We start from the raw sequence: 18,562 nt of genomic DNA, 5'->3' as shown, positions 1-18,562 counted from the left end.
AAAGAGTCTGGTGAAACTGCCTTCATAAAAAACACAAAGCATCACCATGTGACATCAGCAAGTCTAACGGTGCGTTTTATCACTATCAATCTAATTATTTTGTCTGCCGAGTCTATGCTGTGTTTAAATTTGTCGGGACACCTCATGAGCATGTCGTTCCCGTGGGCTGAGTTCCTGCTTATGCACCTGTAGCCAAAGATATGCAGCTCCTCAACCTGCTCTATGCATTCATACATAGTAATCCCGCCCCCCGTGCCCCAGACTGAAATGTGATTGGCCAATGGGATGTGCGAGCCATGCCAGTGTGGAGCACCTGGGAGTCAGTCATCTGCAGGACTGCGCTGCGTAAAGCGAGCTGATAGCAATGCGGACGAAGAAGGGCAGAACGAGAGGAATCCGTTTTGTTTTTTGTATTTCCCAAGTTTAAGAGGGTGTATTGGGACAGCGAGTCGGTATTTCGGAAGTGTCTCCCGTTCACAAATATCCAGACGCAGCGCAGGACGCAAACTGGCTTGAATGCGGCTCCGGGGCGGAAATTTTCCTGACAAAACCCACATCCGTATTCCCTGCGTTTGGTGGACTAGTCAACTCCAAGGATGATTGCTTGATACTTTGTGCTACCGTATTTGCATCTGACCCAGCAGTTTTACGCCCTCACCATGGGGGACTCGCCAACTATGAGGAAAACGTTTGTGGTCCCAGACATAAAGCCATTGGACTTGTATGACTGTACTAAAGCTAAAATATGCGCAAGTGTCGGATGGCTTCTGGCAAAGTCGTACGGGAGTGCAGGTAGGTTTTTAATACAACTCAATCATCCCCAAATGTTAGAGGTAGTTAGGCTTAATATTTATGCTGTTTTTTGTAAGTGGGCAGTGTTACAATATGTGAGTTTCGTTCGCTATATCGGGGAACCTCTCGGAGTATGGCTCAGCGGTTTTACGCACAAAGAACAACATACGAATGGGGCACCACGCATTTTACTGACACATGTCATTTGTTCACCCTCATTGACTGGTCACGTTTCGAAGGTATGTGAGTGTCAGGAAAGCAAGCCCTCGTACTAGCAGGCCTTATTATGCTAACCCATGTTATGTCTATCTAGCCGCTGGGTTTAACCTGAAATCGCTGGCTGTCGGGTATGCTTTAATCCCGTTCCGCCACCAGAAGTGCTACTGCATGGATGGCTAAGCACACTGCTGTTTTTCTCGATCAGTGATGGAAGTGTTTGTAAGAATAACTGACCTGGTCCAGGTTATATACACTTGCAATGTATGATAGCCTATAATTTGATCCTGGCCTATTTTAGCAAAACATTGTGCCCTCTTTATTTACTTGCCATGACCAAAAGGAAAACCAAATAGTCTGAACAATAAGCAATAAACAATAATTAAACGTCATGTGTGCTATTGCTGTCCCTTTTCTGGTTGACACATCCATCTTCACAGCATTAACTTGTTTACAAAATACACAAGGCTCCTTTTCTTTTAACCCAAGCCCTCTCCAGTTGGTAATGGCTCACTCAGTGCACTATTGCTCAACCCTAAACAGACCTTGGGCCAGTAACTCCAGGCACCTGAACCACGCCCTCGGGCCAAAGTCACTCCACGCAGTAGTAGTGTGATGTAGAGGTTTTAGGTCTAGTTATTGTGCTTGTCTTTCTCCTATGATTGTATGTATTTGACATTTTCCCCCAGGTGCTCAGTATTACCATGCTAAATCAAAGTTGTGTTTGTGGAATTGACTAATGCAATTTAAGTAGAAGCAATTAATTCATGTTCCTCCCTGACAGTGATGGATGACATGACTAACTTGTGGGTTTTTTGTTTGGCATATGACCAGAAACTCTGGATTGACCTGTTTGAAGGCCATACAAACTCTACTTGGCTAGTGTCAAGATGATCGTACAATTTGTTCACCATTGAAATCTGTTTTGAAGTTTTTCCTATTGCAAAATGCCTCACATAAGCAGAGGTATTAGATGTAAAGCAAAACAAACTTGCAGGTGGATGGTGTATTGGCTCCACCTATCAACAAAGCTTTCTGACTCATACATGCTCCTCTCCTCCCTGTCATTGTAGCTATGGTGAGTCAACAGGGGACGAGGTCACGGACAAGGATGTGACTTGCTTTTGGTGTTCACGGAGAGGTTCAATTCCCTTTTATTAGGACAATACCATTTCTTACAAGATGTCTTTTATGGATAACTTGTCGACCCCCGCCTTGAGCAACTATGAAATATGTTAGGAGAGAAACTGCTCTATTTATGTGCTTGATTTGTTTTCTGCCTTTATAATGCCAATACAAGGTGAAGTGCTACCTTAAGAGGAATACACTACCTTCTTTGTGATAGAAATAACAGTGGTGATCTTCTCTGTGGCACCACATGACCTGATTAGGCTACTAAACAAAACTAAACTAAACCTCTTTTGGCAACTGGTATCTTTAGTGAACACATGGACGTAATGCTTGCCGCAATCTTGTTTAATATAATAATAAAATGTGTTTTACTAATTTATATAATTCATATACATAACAATAAAGTGGTTTGTCACTTTCTCAGGAACAGAGAGGAAAGAGTTTTGTTTCCTGCTTGTTTAGTTTACTTCAGCAGGTGTCAAGTAACCTTTGTTTAATCGGTTTCCTTTTATCTTAATAGTTGTCGGCCTCATGCATACTTTATCTTGAACATGCCTGACGTATTTGCCTGCTCAGGCATTGCAAGAGCTGTGTCTTGGAAGTCACTTAATAACTAAATGTTTTGTAAAATGCTACACAGTGGATTTGATAGTGCCCTGATCAAAATACAGGTTTATCAAAGCTTTCAGATGAGTTGTGATGTGATCTTTGTCACTGGTTTTTGTGTTGTGGGAGGAGTTTAAGCAAGGTGAAATGGGATAAGTGAAAGTTATCCTCCTGCTGTCTGTGGTCACTGGTAGGATGACAACCTAGACTAGGGGGGTAGACATTTTGGTTAATTTGTGCTGCCATTAGAATGTGGATCTATGTAGATTTATAAATGCAACACATTGAAGTTCAACAAACTCTACCACTGAGACTAAATTTAGTCCTAGTATGGTAATGGTTAATAAAGCTACATGACAGCTGGACACTTGCATGGAAATAATGCACTTATCAATTCATGAAGTCACTGTGTTGTGGCATTTGCATTCTACTTTGCCTTCTGTGTCAGCTTCCTAAGAAGCAGTGGACATTTTTTAAAACATTTTTTATGTGTTGCCCTTCCTCAGTTCTTGAAGTCACTAGTCTTCAATCATGGATTTGACTCCTAGCAGTTAATATGTTGAAATGCTAGATATTTTATTTTTGTTAAGCCAACTCATTATCAAAATAAAATGCAATTAAACTAAATAAACACACACATAATACTATTTGGGTTGCCCAATCCAATGCCAGAAATCAAAAGTCGATAAACCTATAAATATGACAAACTGAGGCAATTCAACTTACTATATATTTCTATTTAAAGGATAACAGAAGATAGCCTTTATTGATCTCACAATGGAGAAATGAACATGTTACATTCCGCTCTTAGAAACACTCAGGGTGAGCAGGACCAAAAATTTTAAGGGGCAAAAAGTATAAACCCGTAAAAAATACAGATAAACTGACAGTATTAGTAGTGCACGTTTACAGTCATAGTGCAAGTGGTAGATAAAGTGACATAGTGATTATTGCATGTATTTGTGTCAATGTGACCCTACCTAAGGTACATTATTTTTTTACTCCCTCAACTCTTCTTCTTCTACTAAAACACATTCCCTTACATTTTACTCCAAAATAGACTTATGGCTTTTTGCGCAGCTATTGGTAATTCTCGCCCTTGTGAAACATCGTAGCACACTGCGTGTTTGCACTTTGCACAGTAACACAATTCGCTGCTGGTTGTTGGGCTTGGATGTGGAAGAACCAGTTCTATAGGGAGTGATTTCAGAAAATGCTTGTCTTAATCCTATTTGCACACAGCAGCTACATGTTTGCTTCGCTGTGCTCTTTCAAGTTGTCCAGAGGTTTTATTGTTTTCTTTTCTCTGATGTCTGCTATGTCTTGTTATGTGGTTGAGCTATGCCATGTGAGGTAGATTTTATATTCATTTATTTGGTGTAATCTTAAAATGTCAAATCCTTCTTAATTCTTTGCTGACCTTGATGTTATGCCAATTTAATTTAAGATTATACACACTTATCATGAAGAGTGAATTCAAGTCACTTTGAAGCAAATGTTCTATTTAGAAGAAAGGGGGAAAAGAACACAACAAAACAAAGTCAAGTTTTATTTTAGTTAGTTATTGTGCAGATTGTATGACCCATTTTGGATTAATATGTTGAACTAGGGCTGTGCAATTAATCGAAATTCGATTATGATTTCGATTACAACAGTAAACGATTACAAAATTAGCATAATCGCAAAAAATCGATTATAATTTTTTTTTTCTTCCCTTTTTTTCTTTTTTTCCTTTTTTTTCAAATTTCTTTTTTTTGCAAAGCCAACTTGCATTATTTCAGGCCGCTGGGATTATTTTCCCTTCGCTTTTCTCGTGCCGTGGCTCATGCTTTTGTCTGACATAAAAACAAACGGCGCTGTGTGATGATGTCATCAGGCCGCGCTGCTCAGTTTACTTGCGCAGGTGTGAGGGCTGGCCAGCTGGAGGCAGGTGTGAAACAGGGACCTCTCTTTAATGAAGGCGTACTTGAAATCATTTGTACTTTTATCATCATAGTGTTTTGATTAATAGATAAATAAAATAAAGATACTTTTTTTTTGAAAGGCAACAAATAATCGTTTGAATAATCGTGATTTCAATTATGACAAAAATAATCGTGATTATTATTTTTTCAATAATCGAGCAGCCCTATGTTGAACTTCGCATTAATTGAAGCCAACCTACTCTGTAAAAAATCCAGATACTTAGCTATTGTGTTGCTCTTTTTTTCTGTGAGAAAGTGTCAGTTTATCAGCCGCACTGTTCCTGGGACTTATCTAATCCTGAATGTTTTGACTCCCGGCAGAGAATGTCCCGGTGGAGCTTCGTGACCCCTTCTACTGTGACCAGTACGAGCAGGAGCACCTCAAGCCACCGCTGACGCGTCTCCTGCAGTCCTCCGAGCTCTATTGTCGTACATACGGCCTGATTGTGGGGGCCAACCGGGCTGACGCGCCGCCGAAAGACAACGCCGGCCTGCTGCAGCTTCTAGCTCAGAGGGGGGTAACCTGCAAAGACCAAGATGCCCCAGTTACTGACATGGATCTTCAGAAAAAACCTATTAAAATGGTACAGTTTTAAAGATGAGCTCTGATTTTTGCCACACGGCTGTCTCCTGTGTGGTCATGTTGTAATCTGTCTCATAGTGTAGCATTTCTCAAACTGGTTGGTCAACTGCGTTCTAGTCTATATTTAATTTGGTGACAATGTTTTGCTTTTGTTCTCTTTTAACCTTGTTAAGATCACATTGCTACTTGCCGTGAAAGGTTTGAGTTCCTCTGCCAGCGATGACACTATAGCTTGTTTAACACAAAATGAAAAGGCCTAATAATAATTTTTTTACTGATCGAGTCTTTCAAAACCCAATCAATATTTTTAGTGTTATTTTGTTTTTGGTATTATGTTGGTTCTTTCCTTGTACAACACAGGGGTGATGTTTGTAAAGGCTCTCATTCATCCGGGGAGTAATCATCGTAGTGAAGCTTACATTTTTGACCAGTCGACGATTTAAGCTTCACTACGATGATACACAAGGGTGAATGTTCTCTCTTGTGGGAAAATAATGCGAGTTGGCTCTAGTGGTTGCATAAGCTTGTTTATGCTTTGATTCAGGGGATTAAAGGACATGAAAAAGACCTCTACTGAATTCAGTTGAGTAAAAGTAGCCACTACCACGCTGATCCTGAGAGCTGAGTGGATCCAGCTGCTAAAGCTGAGGGCCGCGACACAAGGAACGCCTTCTTTAATTTCAGGGCGTGAGAGGGGAACACTGAGCCGGGGCACAATAGGTGCTCCCGATCATCTGCTGAACAATGGCGGGACAGTCCTAGTGAAACTTTAGATGCAGCACAGAGAGAGGAGAGAAACAGGTTTGCCTTCTTTGGGAAACAACCTCGTGCTTTCTCTGTCTGTTTCCTTAGTGATATTTCCTACTCCAGACAATCTTGAACAAATGTGCTGTCTGCTCTGGCTTTCTTATGTCTAAAGATTCTTCTATTTAGTATTTTGTTTATAGGATTATATTTTTTATTAGGCAGGATAGCACAGGGCGAACGGGGGTGAAGAGAAGAGACATTCAGCAAATAGTTGGAGCCGAGACCCGAACCCACAACGCTGAGGACAGAACAGTGTTCCACAATATATGCAGCCTTAACCACTAACTAGACTATTGGCTACACACTAAATGTCATGTAATATAATTTTAAACACACTTGCACTGAGCTGCTAGATGTTTACAACAGTCTTCCCTGGCGACGTGCTGCCGCTGAGTTGTTGTTGGGTGAAATCGCTGCTGTGTTCTGCTGTTCACTGCACCACTACTGCACTACTGCACTACTGCACTACTGCAGAGTGTAGTTAGTCCTGCATTGCATATGTCATTCCTTCAGGTTTGTTGTAAAAGAGATTTATAAGACATGATTGGCTTGTGGTATTTTGCTTGTTTGTTTATATTCTCATTCTCTTTCAGTATCATTTCGTCATTTTGGTTTTATACGGCTGGATTTTTGGGCTGCAGCACCAGCACATGTTTTCTCTGGTTCTGGCTGACACACTTATTGCAGCATTTGCTGTGTGCTACTTTTGCAGTAGTATGAGCCTCAAGTCGCCTTTGGCCCTGGACTGCTCTCTGAGATTGTGAGCAGTGAAAATGGGTCATACTGCTGCAGAATTAGGTTGGAGCATGAGTAGGTCTCATTTCAGGCTTTATTGGTTTTGTGACAGTATTTGCTCATGTCGTATCAATACTTTCCTTCAATGTGAAACTTCCCTGTACCCCCGGATGCTCGGAGTGTCTACTCTGTGACCTTCTGGGGAGGCCCGCCCCCCTCGCTCCTCAGATTGAGGATAAAGATCTGTAAAGATTAGAGTTAATCTCTGATGCAGACTGGACGTCATTTAGGCCTTGATGACACACCAGAGATGAAATACAGTATAAATAATGTCACATTTTACATTGTTTACAACATTTGGCCTATATTGACGATACATAACAATCATCATCATCTTTGTTTTTTAAATTATGTTTCAAATGGTGCAAGTTTAAATGGAGCGGGTGTAACTAGTGTATGTCGCAGATCATTCCTGTATTAGTTTGCATTATAAATAAGAAGAAAATTCAGTGCTTTTTCCCACAGCAATTTCTCAATATTTTCGCTGTTCTTGGATTCAGGTTCATAAACATGTGTTATAGTAGGATTTCCTCCCTGAAATCCCCTGGTAGGGCCTCAGACCTGCCTGATCCCAGTGTTTGTCCCCCTCTATAAGCACAAGGCCGTGTGGGGGATGGGGTTAAGTAATATTTCAGACATAATCTGATTTTGATTTAATCATAATAATCTCATCTAATGATCAAGGACTGTATGCTGTTGCAGCATCAGATTTTGTAGATGAGACAGTTTAATTATTTGGGTTGTTCTTAAGAAGAAGATTAAGAATATGTTCTTACTGTGAATATGCTCCTTATTGAAGGTGTGTTGTTTGCTCAGTGGATGTTTTTGGGAGCAATGCTCATGCTAATGCAGGAGCATGCAGCAGTGCTACAGTCCGCTCTCTGTTCAGATGCATTGTGGGTCAGCTGCTTGGTTGTTATGGTGACCTGGCAGGCTAAGCGGCCTGTGCTCGAACTGCTCTTCTTCCCCCTCTCATTAGGTGGACTTGTGATTTAGCTTAGGGTGCTCTCCTGGGCCCCCCTCTCATGCTCATAACTACTTCAGCGAAGGAACATTTTTGCTGATACTAGTCGTGTGTTTAGTGGGAATTTTCCCGAGATGTGAATACATCTATATAAAAGAATGAAAGGTTTTATTGCTGGCATTGTCTTGTAATGGACAGAAAAGCTGTGGTCAGTCTTGCTCACACACAGACGTTTGTGTTCATAATTTAGTAATGCTTTATTGACAAACTCTGTAATCATAACAACAGTTCTGCGGTGCACAAACAGGGTCACACGGTGCTGTGGGTCTGATGGCAGCATATCCAGAGCACTGGACCAACGCTATCTGACAGCTCATCGCTGGCATCGCCCGCCGGCCTGTCCCAGCAGCGTGTCTGCTCGGGTCAGCACTTTAGATCAGGGTTGAGTAGGCAGACATGCAGACAAGCCTAACACTCGCAGCTGGACCACTACCACCCCCAGCTGAGGGAACACCAGAGGTTACAGCAAGAATGCTTGGCCTCTAAAGTAGGTAGCAAATGGAGCAAGCACTGATTTGTACAGATTAGTTTAAAGCTTTGGAGATGAATTGGCTCAAAGCAGGGGATCAGTGTGTGTATGTGCCTGTTTTTTTTTTTTTTGCATTTCTTGCCACTGATAATAAGATATTACAAAACATGCAATAACTTCAGTGAAGATAATGTACACGGTACAATGGCAGGAGGAGGGGCTTGAGGGACTGAACAACTTGACTGGATTAGAACCAACAACAGCACAGGCTAATCAAATACTGTAGCAGTCCCATGGCATGTAACCCAACTTCTAATGAGCTAACTGCTTAATGGAGTTAAGGTGCTTGTTTAGACTGACCTGATGAAGTTGTCGGTGCATTTTAATGTGCTTTGGCTTCTTAACAACAAATTCTCTCAGGCTCTCTCCAGGCAATGCAAAGGGATTCTATTTATAAAAAGGGAATTTGCTTTATTAATATAATATAATAAAGAAAATATACACATCTGACAAAAACTGTGTTCCAGCCCCTAAATGGTGAATTAATTTAGCTGTAATGGAATCCTGCCAGTCCTTTGCTCTTTAGCTACACATGTTTCCAATATATCATGACTATTTCTCCTAAGTGCCTTAATGATTGTATAAACAAAAGTCCAAAGTTCAAGCACTGATAGCCTGTTTGCCCTGTGGGAAATCTAGCAAATGTTTGCACTCCCAACTGGGTTTTGCTGCCCCCTGGAGGGTGTTTCTAGTTTTCCTGCCCTCACGGTCAGAGTAGAGGAAATGGCCCTCTTTATTATGTTAACAGTAACTGATACTGTCTGTGCTCTGAGAATAGCCCACTTATGATTATGTGCTGTCTGTCCCATGTCATTGGCTGCAGAGTGCCCACCTCACGTTGATAGATACCCTGATGTCCGTGGCAGCCATGGAGACGCTGATTGCAGCAAAGACAAATGGTGCAGTCGAATTACCGAGCGCTTGGGAGGATGCAGTGCTTCAATGGGTTCACGGGGTAAGACGCAGAAAGCACCCATTTGAGTACGCACAAGTAACACATAATAATACGTTGTGCTTGTGTTATATTGTTGTTGTCGTAGTTGAATCAGAAGCTCAGAGAACACACAGACAAAGGGGAAAGTGACCCACCCCAAGCCAGCTCAGAAGCTCAACCTGTCCAGCCTTCTGTGAGTATGACTTTCAATGTTCTGATGCATGTTGCTGTGAGTCATTGTGCAGTATTTATACTGCAAGAATTATAAGACAACTCCTCGAAACAGTTGGGGAGGTGTGGAAAAAGTAATTAAAGCAGAAAATAACTGTCTAATTGTTGCATTTTTATAGATCTAACAGATTAAAAAAAAAAGACGAGGTGATGAACAACAGAAAAGGGAAATTTGTAGTAGTTTATAGCTAATTTGATTATTTTTAGACACAATTCAGTGAAATTGTTATAATTTAGAAATTGAGACCGTAGTTGGAATTTATTGAATATTCACTTAGGATTTTTCTTTTTAAAATTAACCCAAAATTCCCTCATCCCGAAAGTACTGACAAAATTGGAACTGATTCTTAAAACTACATACTAAATGTAGCAATCAGTGGTTAGGTTCTCTGTCATTTTTAAGGAAAAGGGTGTAGCATTCATTATTCAATGCATAATTTGTGAGTCCAATCGTGAGCCTCTGAATTCTTATCATACTGAGTGAGATTACCATTCCATTACCACTAAACTCTGCACTGGAAACCTGGGATGCATTTTCTGTTCAAGTGTCTTTTTTAAACATTTTTTGAAATTTTAATCAATTAAGTCTTAACACTCTGCACAGAGCCACTCATTTCTAGGTAAAGATAGATTATAGACATGTAGACTTTAGAAAATCTATTATTTTATGTCCCTCTCAAGTTATACTCTGCGCTCAGCTCCTTTCCCTATTCTCTGTATTTGTTTCTCCTGTCCTCTTTCACTTCTCTCTCACAGTGTCCCACTCGTTGGTACTGGAAACTTGTCCCTGTAAGTTCTTCCCTCCTTTTCCTCTGCTCCTCCTTGCCCATGTCTCTCCATTCCTCCAGTGCCTTCACCAAATATATCAACTATACCTGCTGGTCAGGTGTGTTCTTCATGCATTTGCCGGTGTGAGAAACCAATCTCGTCTTGGACTGAGTGTGTTGTCCTGCACAGTATTTTAGTAAACAAACAGACTGGTTCAAAACGAGCTTGTGGTGCATGAACACTCACATCATAATGAAGCCTGATTCTCTGCTCTTTGGTGATGTGTTGAAAGCGCAATTATTAGAGATATCTTGCTTTCATTAATCTTTATTTGGACCAATTTATTTGCATCTAATTCTTCAAAGTTCTGGGTTCATAGACTGCTCACCTGCATCCTCTCTCTTTGTCACATGACATTGCATGGAAATGTAGTTATTTATGGATCAATGTACTACAGCACTTTTTTTTCCTCATATAAAAAAACGTGTGTCAGTTTAGATTAACCAAACTCTTTGTTCATTTGGTTTAAGGGTGTTGTATTTAATAGTTTTGGTTTTTTTTGTCCCCAAAGCTTCGCTACAGGAAAGATAAAGTCCAGTCCAGACAGAAGCCAATTTTTCCCGTGGTTGGTGACGTCAAAGACTTGTCCAGTGGCTGTGCCATTGTTGCTGTTATTCATTATTATTGTCCCAGCCTGTTAAGACTTGAAGGTAACTTCTTCCTTTGTAATGAAAACATGTAGCATGTTAAGACCCCTCTGAAATTGGCATTATTTGTGTTTCTCTCAGATGTTTGTATGAAAGAATGTATGTCTGTAGCCGACTGTGTATACAACCTGCAGTTCATCCTTGAGTTTTGTGACAGCTGTTTGAAGAGCTGCTGTCACCTCACTCTGGAGGACATGCTGTACATGCCTCAAGAACTACAGGTATGCAAGTTACAAGCTCTGTGTTTAATACATATGTATTTATTCGATAATTGATAGCATGTTTATGTTTTCTTTAGGTAAACATGCTAAGTTTCTTAGCAGAGCTGCTAAACTGGTTTGAAGTACAAAGACCAGAATTTGTTCAGCCAATTGACACATTAGGCAAGTAACAGTCTCATGAGTTCTGATCGGTGCATAAGCTGTTACAGGTTACTGAATGTCTTTTGAAATTCTTATTTTTTAGATGACTCCACGCCAGTAAAACCAAATGGCGGTGTCAGGCAAGTTGTTTGTAAATACATCTATGTATTTTACATCTGCCTGCAGATCATAAATGTGACTGATGACTTTTTCTTTTCCATGCAGTACCTCTCCTTCTGTTTTTAAGAAGCCCTTTCTTCCTATATCTACTTCTGCGTCAGGTAAGATTAGCAATTTCGCTGTTTTGATTTTTTTTTCAATGTTTTTGACATTTGGTGTATGCTACATTATTGTGTCCTCATCTGTATCACTTCAACTCCCCCTTTATTTAAAACCCCATTGTACTACATTCACTGTGTTTTATCGTTCAGTTAAATACCCCCTGGTGTTGTCTGCATGCCTTTTCATTTTGTGTGTGTTCCCATGTACTCAGGATCTTTGACTCAGTCTACCTCAATGTCTCATATAGAAGGAGTTGGAAAAACGTGGAGCAAAAAATCTCTCAGGTAAAGCCCATATACAGTACCATACATGACCCATGTGAGTTCTAAAGGACTGACGTTGGTTTTGTGTTTTCACGTAGCCGGCCATTGTCAGCAGTGTCATTTAGCATCCCCTTTGGCCTGGACAGTGATGTGGACATTGTGATGGGAAACCCAGTAATAACCCGCTCTGTGAGTTCAGACCAACTAAATCCAGGAGGCCAGACTAGAGTACCCTACACTCCTCCAGAAGACATCATTCATGTCGTCAACAAACCTGGGGGGCACAATGGACCCCAGAGAGCATCATGGGTAACCCAGTCTCCAAACATCCCTAAAGTAGCAGAGGAGAACGGCCTGGATGTCAATGAAACAGGGGAGCTGCCCACTATAGAGGAGGCGCTTCAGATCATCCACAATGAGAGCAAGATGGAGCAGCGGCTCCACCCTGATGGTGCTCCAGATGGCTTCTACCTCCACTCTCCTGATGACCCTGCCAGCTCCAGATACACCAACAGCCTGTCCTCTATCAGCTCGTCTGCTCCTTCACGCTCAGGGATGATGTTCAGGCCCACAGGGTCCAAAGAGAACAAACGCACTAGAAACGCCTCTGAATGTTCACGAGACGATGACTCGGTTTTAAGAGATGGTAGTGTGGACTCGGATGCCTCAGAAGACCTCCCTAAGGCCCACTCCACTCCAGCCACGCCAGCCAACTCTGCAAACTCTGTGAGAAGTAAAGACTTGCCTGACAGTGGAGTGAAAATGACCAACTTTGCAGAACGTAAGAAAAAGCAGTTGTTAGATTCTCCTAAGTCGAGTGAACCCTCACCTTCTGAGATTACTTCATGGTCACAGAAATCTGTAGAGAGTCCAAGCAAAAGTCCCCAGCTAAATAATGATATGTCGGAGCTTGGAGTTCGACTTGAGGAAAAACGCAAAGCCATTGAAGCTCAGAAGAAACGCATTGAGGCCATTTTTGCAAAGCACAGGCAAAGACTCGGGAAAAGTGCCTTTTTACAAATAAAGAAGGAGCAAGAAGAAGAGGACAGTGCAGGGGAAGGAGAGGCTGGCCAAGTGAGCACTTCGTCCACTGAAGACGACCTTTCACACCTGACTTTAGAGGAAAGACTGGGTAATATGGAGGGTGAGGGGCCAGGTGAACAGCGGCCGTTGGTGTCAGGACAGACGAATGTTCACAGAGAACAAGCACTTAAAAAACAAGTCCTTCAGGCCAAAGATGAGCCAAGTACCCCTGCAGAGAACACCTCTGCACAATCTAATGAAAAAACGGCAGCTCCCCTAGGAGACTATAATAACGCTGTTTCCAAGCTAACGGCAGCACTAAGCTCTTTACAAAGTGACATGCAGAGACTGACTGAACAACAAAACCAGCTCATGACAAAACCTTCTCCAAGTAGCAAATCTTGGACCATCACAGCAAGCCCCAAGACCTCCACACCAGCACCTCCCTCACGCCTCTCCAGAGAATCAACTCGGGACTTCCATCTGTCTCCCACAGCTCCGTCTCCATCCCGCAAAATCATGAACCATACCACTCCCCCCAAATCCCCCAAAATGGTACAGCGACGAGCTCAGTCTGTACCCCCCAAGAGTCCCAAACACAGTCGCCAGCCGGATACCAGGGTTGTCCCAACTGTGTCGAGATTTCTTATTCCTCCTCAAAATGTTGACCGCATACCCCATCTTCGTCGGGTCAACCCTTTCCAATCCCAGGTCCAGACTTCGTCTTCATTTTCCATTGGTGACGCTGAAAACATTGAGGACCTGCGCTCGTCCATGCCAACTCCGGTGCCCACGCCTTCACTGACGCCATCATCGAGCCCTGCGCCCCATCCCGTCGCGGAGGACGCCCTGTCAGAAGTGGGATCCACAGACGATCAGAGTATATTCAGTATGGACTTTGATGCGAGGCCCTCCCCTATTCCCAAAAAGGAGAGGCTAACTGGTGGCGGCTGCAGCTCGGGCGCGCCGTCAGAGTGCTCGTTCGACAGTGACGCTCCCGCAGCAGGAATGAACGGGAAACGGGGCAGCCTGATTGAGATCTCCCTGTCTGCGTTGAGGGGTGACGAGGACGAGGAGGACCACGGAGCTGATGGTTTGTCTGATTCCGTAAGTGAACAGGCCGAATCTGAGCTCAGAGGAGGCGTGGGATTCTTCTTCAAGGTACAGAATAATATAGTGCAGAATAATATGTGGGTTTTATCGTCACTTCATTAAACCACCCTTTTCTTGTTAGGATGATAAAGAGCGAACTGAAGATGAAATGGCTCAACGTAAAGCTGCACTTCTAGAAAAACAGCAAAAAAGAGCGGAAGAGATGAAACGACGCAGACTTGAGCAAGAAAAAGAAAAAGAGTCCAAGTAAAGTTATATTTTATATATCACAATTAACAAAAGTTATTAAGAAAAACCTTTTAAATCTTTACCTTCAAAAAAAGTTTCATTCGTGCCCATTCCAATTTTTCTGTATCCTGTCTAAATATATGGCTCCCCTGCAGAGTTTAATATGGCTACCATTGTTTTTGGCTTAACCCCCCCCTGTGCACCAGATGTCTTTCCTATGCTCTCTGCTAGCATTTTTTTCATACCCAAAATTCATCACAGTTTAGTCCTGAAGGTGTTTTCTAGACGAGGAAGAATTGCAAAGACTATGGTGGCCAAAGTAGTTTAAAAAGGCATATTATGGAACCTTTAAAACAGGCCACCGTTTTTCCATACTGAGATATGTTCTTACCTTAGCTCAGACGAGTTGATGTGTACCTGTAGAAAGGAGGAGAGGCTAAATGCTAGCAACATCTTTGGTCTTTTTGTGGGACTGAGCGCATACACAAAGACCAGACAGGTACGCATCAACTCGTCTAAGCTCAGGTACAAACGTATCTCAGTATGGAAAAACGATGGCCTGTTCCTTTTAAAAGAAAAATGCCCTGGTAAATGTTGTGACGTTATCTGTGCTAATATTTCCCTTGATAATGTTAGCAAGCCAGAGTGGATGATCATCGAGGGTTGGGGAAACAAAGCGGACGACCAGCCCCAGACTCCGGGCACACCGCCCACTTCACGCACCCCGCCAGCAGAGGGCACTCCACAGCGCAGGGGGGACTTCACCCGACAGGAGTACGAAAGAAGACATCAGCTGAAGATCATGGAAGACCTGGACAAAGTGCTAAAGCAGAAACCCACCACTGTTCGCGGAGTCAAGAAACAGAGACCCAAAACTGTCTTCAGGGACGACTCCGTGTTGTCCAACAGTCCTGCCAAGGGCTTGATGGGTAAATGTTTGAAGATGTGATGTATTTTTATTTTTGATGTGCTATTTTTAATTCCCTTTTCCTTTGACAGGCACCAGACTGAGCAAAGTATATTCTCACTCCAGCATGAACCTGTCTTCAATGGCGAATGACAATGGAGGACTTTCAATTAGAAAGTCTCCGAGGTAAACTACTGTCTGTATGGGAACTTGCACTTTGATTCCTCTTACTATATACATATACTATATATATATCTTACTATATATATATACTATATAAAACAATTGATGAACAAATAGACAGAAGAAAACATGTGCAAGAAATTTACTTTAAACTAATAACCATCTTGTGTGCTTCCCTTTAGCCGTTCACACTCTCCAGCGCGGCATCGGTCACCGGGACGTAGGGGCTCCCAGAATGACTGGGAGAATGGCTCCACTATTTCATCACCCGCTTCAATCCCAGAATACACCGGTTTGTGACTTTATGCTTTAATGTCTTTAATCTTGAGCATTTTTACAAACAAATGTAAAATCTTAGTCGCACATTTCTAGTCTAGGCTGGTTTTCTCTGCAGGTCCTAACATTTGCAATCACAAAAATTGGGAAACTACTTGCAATGGAATTATACAGTATGTCATTTAATTATATATTCATGCATTTTTGCAGGACCAAAGCTGTACAAGGAGCCGAGCTTTAAATCCAACAAGTTCATCATCCATAATGCAGTCACTCGCTGTTGCCTGGCCGGGAAGGTCAACGAACCACAGAAAAACAAGATTGTGGAGGTAATCTATGCCATTGTGCCAGAGTCCAACAGAGAGGGTCCTGACGGCTGTCAAATAATTTGCTTTGAAGTGTATTGACCTGTCCTGTGTTTTATTTGTAGGAAATGGAAAAGTGCAGCGCCAACCACTTCCTTATCCTGTTCAGAGACGCCAGCTGTCAGTTCAGAGCCATCTATACCATGAACCAGGAGACTGAGGAGATGGAGCGGCTCACTGGCATCGGGCCCCGAATAATTTCTCCAGAAATGGTGGAGTCCATTTACAAATACAGCTCTGACCGAAAGCAGTTCACCGCCATACCGTCCAAAACTATGTCAATGAGCGTGGACGCCTTCACCATACCCGGTCACTTTTGGCAAAAACGACCTGGGACTCCGAAGAAGCTTGGTACCCCGAAATGAAAGTGTACCTAAGATGCCTGTTCTTATTTAAGAACGATGACTAGTAACTTCATGGCCAATGTGGCTCTAGTTTTGTGGTACCTCTTTAAAGAAACTGCTGACTGCGTACATAAACAGCTTTTAATGTGAGAACAATCTATTCAGTGAAATGCCAAGAGACTTGGCCAATGTTAGCTGTAGTAGTCATATTGGTTGGACTTTATAAGAGTGTCTGATTGGCTCTGAAGGTCTTTATTGATTGTAACATGATTATTTTTTTTTTTTTTTGCCTGAATGAAGTTTTTCCTTGCTATTTCTTTTAGCATATCTTGATCCTGCCCTACTGGTCAGGTCTTTGACTCGTAGGTTACATAACGAGGGGACAGCCTACTGCCTTTGGCCAGTTTTTGAGGATAGAAAGGTAACCTCTCAGTTTAGTTGGCTTCTCCTCTTGCTGCCTTTACCTCTTCCAGGGCTCATAGTTAATGTGTCTCAGCTGAAAAAACAGTAGCAGTTTCTCTGCAGGCTTGTGAATGTAAGGTACATTATCTCTGGTGTATGACCAGAGGATGTTGTGGGTGGTGATCTTTGGGCTGTACTGTGTTTGCTACTGTTGTCAGTAGACATGCACACTGACAGCCCCTGCATCAGTCAGATCCAACCTTTGCACATCTGACACATTTTGCTTGACAATTTATTGTACAATTGAAGAGTGGAGAATGATGAGATTGAATGAATTGCTCTAACATTGGGGTTACAATGAAATCTGAGCTGATCTTGAAGCAAAACTAAAACATGAAGGAAATGAATGCCATTTTTTCCTGACAGTAATTTTGTAAGCTACATCGGTAAGATAGCCAGCTTCTTGAAGCATTGTGTCTGATCAAGAATGAGTGAATGAGAATGGTGGTCAAAAATGCTTTTTTTTGTATAGGGATGAATAAAACTTGAGGTCAATCGTCTGTTTCCGTTTTCTCTTCTGTTGAAGTTTAAGCAGCCCCCTCCCTTGTTTTCCCAGACAAACCTAATGTAATTTTAGCCCCCTATTTGGGCCAGTGTGTCCAGAGTAATGAGCTCAACTGGAATCTGCAGCGTATGGTGGTTAGTGCCATATCACTACATTACCAGGACATTCTCTCCATTTGCATCTTAAGCACTACAGTAGGGGCTTTGATGGCACTGCCTTTTCTCCAAACTGCCTAGAATAATTGTGTTAGAGGACAATTGTAAAGCAGATTTGAAAAAAAAAATCTACAAGTAGCATTTATGGTGAAATAACCTGAAGGTGTGAATGGATAATTATTGTATGATTTTGTTTATGTATTTGTAAAAAGAAAAGAGACAGCTTGTGGTAGTGGAGCACTATATCTCGTTTCTGTGCAATGTTTCCAATGGAAGTTCCCATGTCATACAGAGGTATTTATATTTATTTAGTTTTCCTTAAAAAGTGAAGTAAATGTTAAGTTTCCGATTCCTTTCTGTTTTGGTTAAGGTTTTGTCATTTCATTATTTGTCATTCATTCATGTTCTTCTTCATTTCTGTTCTAAATTTGTGCCGCACAATCATGGTCATTTCATAAATTGTGTCATTGATAACTGGAACAGATTAATAAAATTACTTTTTAATCATCTCATTTCTTTGCATGTGTTTATTAATTTATTGTCATGTCAATGTCTTTCATATGCAGGGCTTTTAACTTTTAAAAACAAATCTAAATTAGGCTACTTTAGAATGATCGGCACAGATGGTAGAACGGGTCGTCTCATGATCGGAAGGTCCGGGGTTCGAATCCCACCTCCTGAAAGTGCACATTGTCGTTGTGCCCTTGGGCAAGACACTTCACCCACATTGCCCCCAGTGTCTGCGTACATTGGTGTATGAATGAGAGTATGAATGGGTGAGTGGATCCTTGCTGTAAAGCGCTTTGAGTGCCTAATGTAGGTGGAAAAGCGCTATATAAGTTGAGACCATTTACCATTTACCATTTAAATGTTGAAAAATGTGTCAGACCGGCCTAGAACCATTTCATTTGTTGTTTTAAAGCCTACACACATGAAGATGGCAATAAATATATTCCAAAGCAGATAATGAGGGTAACCAATATTACACATTTAATGCAAAGGGTTAA

At 41.9% G+C, this 18,562-nt stretch overlaps 1 protein-coding gene across 1 annotated transcript; it reads left to right on the top strand.

Moving 5' to 3' along the window:
* The first annotated feature begins 334 nt into the window (after positions 1-334).
* On the top strand, positions 335-17,959 carry camsap3 (calmodulin regulated spectrin-associated protein family, member 3). Its single transcript, XM_079564098.1, has 17 exons — positions 335-792; positions 5,031-5,293; positions 9,271-9,402; positions 9,488-9,574; positions 10,369-10,401; positions 10,952-11,090; positions 11,169-11,308; positions 11,386-11,474; positions 11,675-11,730; positions 11,943-12,015; positions 12,093-14,178; positions 14,252-14,376; positions 14,995-15,287; positions 15,358-15,451; positions 15,631-15,740; positions 15,935-16,053; positions 16,155-17,959. The coding sequence occupies exons 1-17, from the start codon at positions 660-662 to the stop codon at positions 16,452-16,454; spliced, it is 4,272 nt and encodes a 1,423-aa protein (XP_079420224.1). The 5' UTR covers positions 335-659; the 3' UTR covers positions 16,455-17,959.
* The last annotated feature ends 603 nt before the right edge of the window (positions 17,960-18,562 follow it).

This window comes from Gobius niger (assembly GCF_951799975.1).
Source record: "Gobius niger genome assembly, chromosome: 10".
Classification (NCBI taxonomy): domain Eukaryota; kingdom Metazoa; phylum Chordata; class Actinopteri; order Gobiiformes; family Gobiidae; genus Gobius; species Gobius niger.
Note: the sequence above shows the minus strand (reverse complement) of the source record. Positions and strands in the feature narration are given on the sequence as shown.

Bases quoted from the DNA above. Each gene is read 5' to 3' on its own strand.
- camsap3 (XM_079564098.1), top strand. From the start codon at position 660: ATGGGGGACTCGCCAACTATGAGGAAAACGTTTGTGGTCCCAGACATA. The intron at 793-5,030 runs GTAGGTTTTTAA...GACTCCCGGCAG, and splicing joins AAAGTCGTACGGGAGTGCAG to AGAATGTCCCGGTGGAGCTT. The intron at 11,309-11,385 runs GTATGCAAGTTA...TGTTTTCTTTAG, and splicing joins ACATGCCTCAAGAACTACAG to GTAAACATGCTAAGTTTCTT.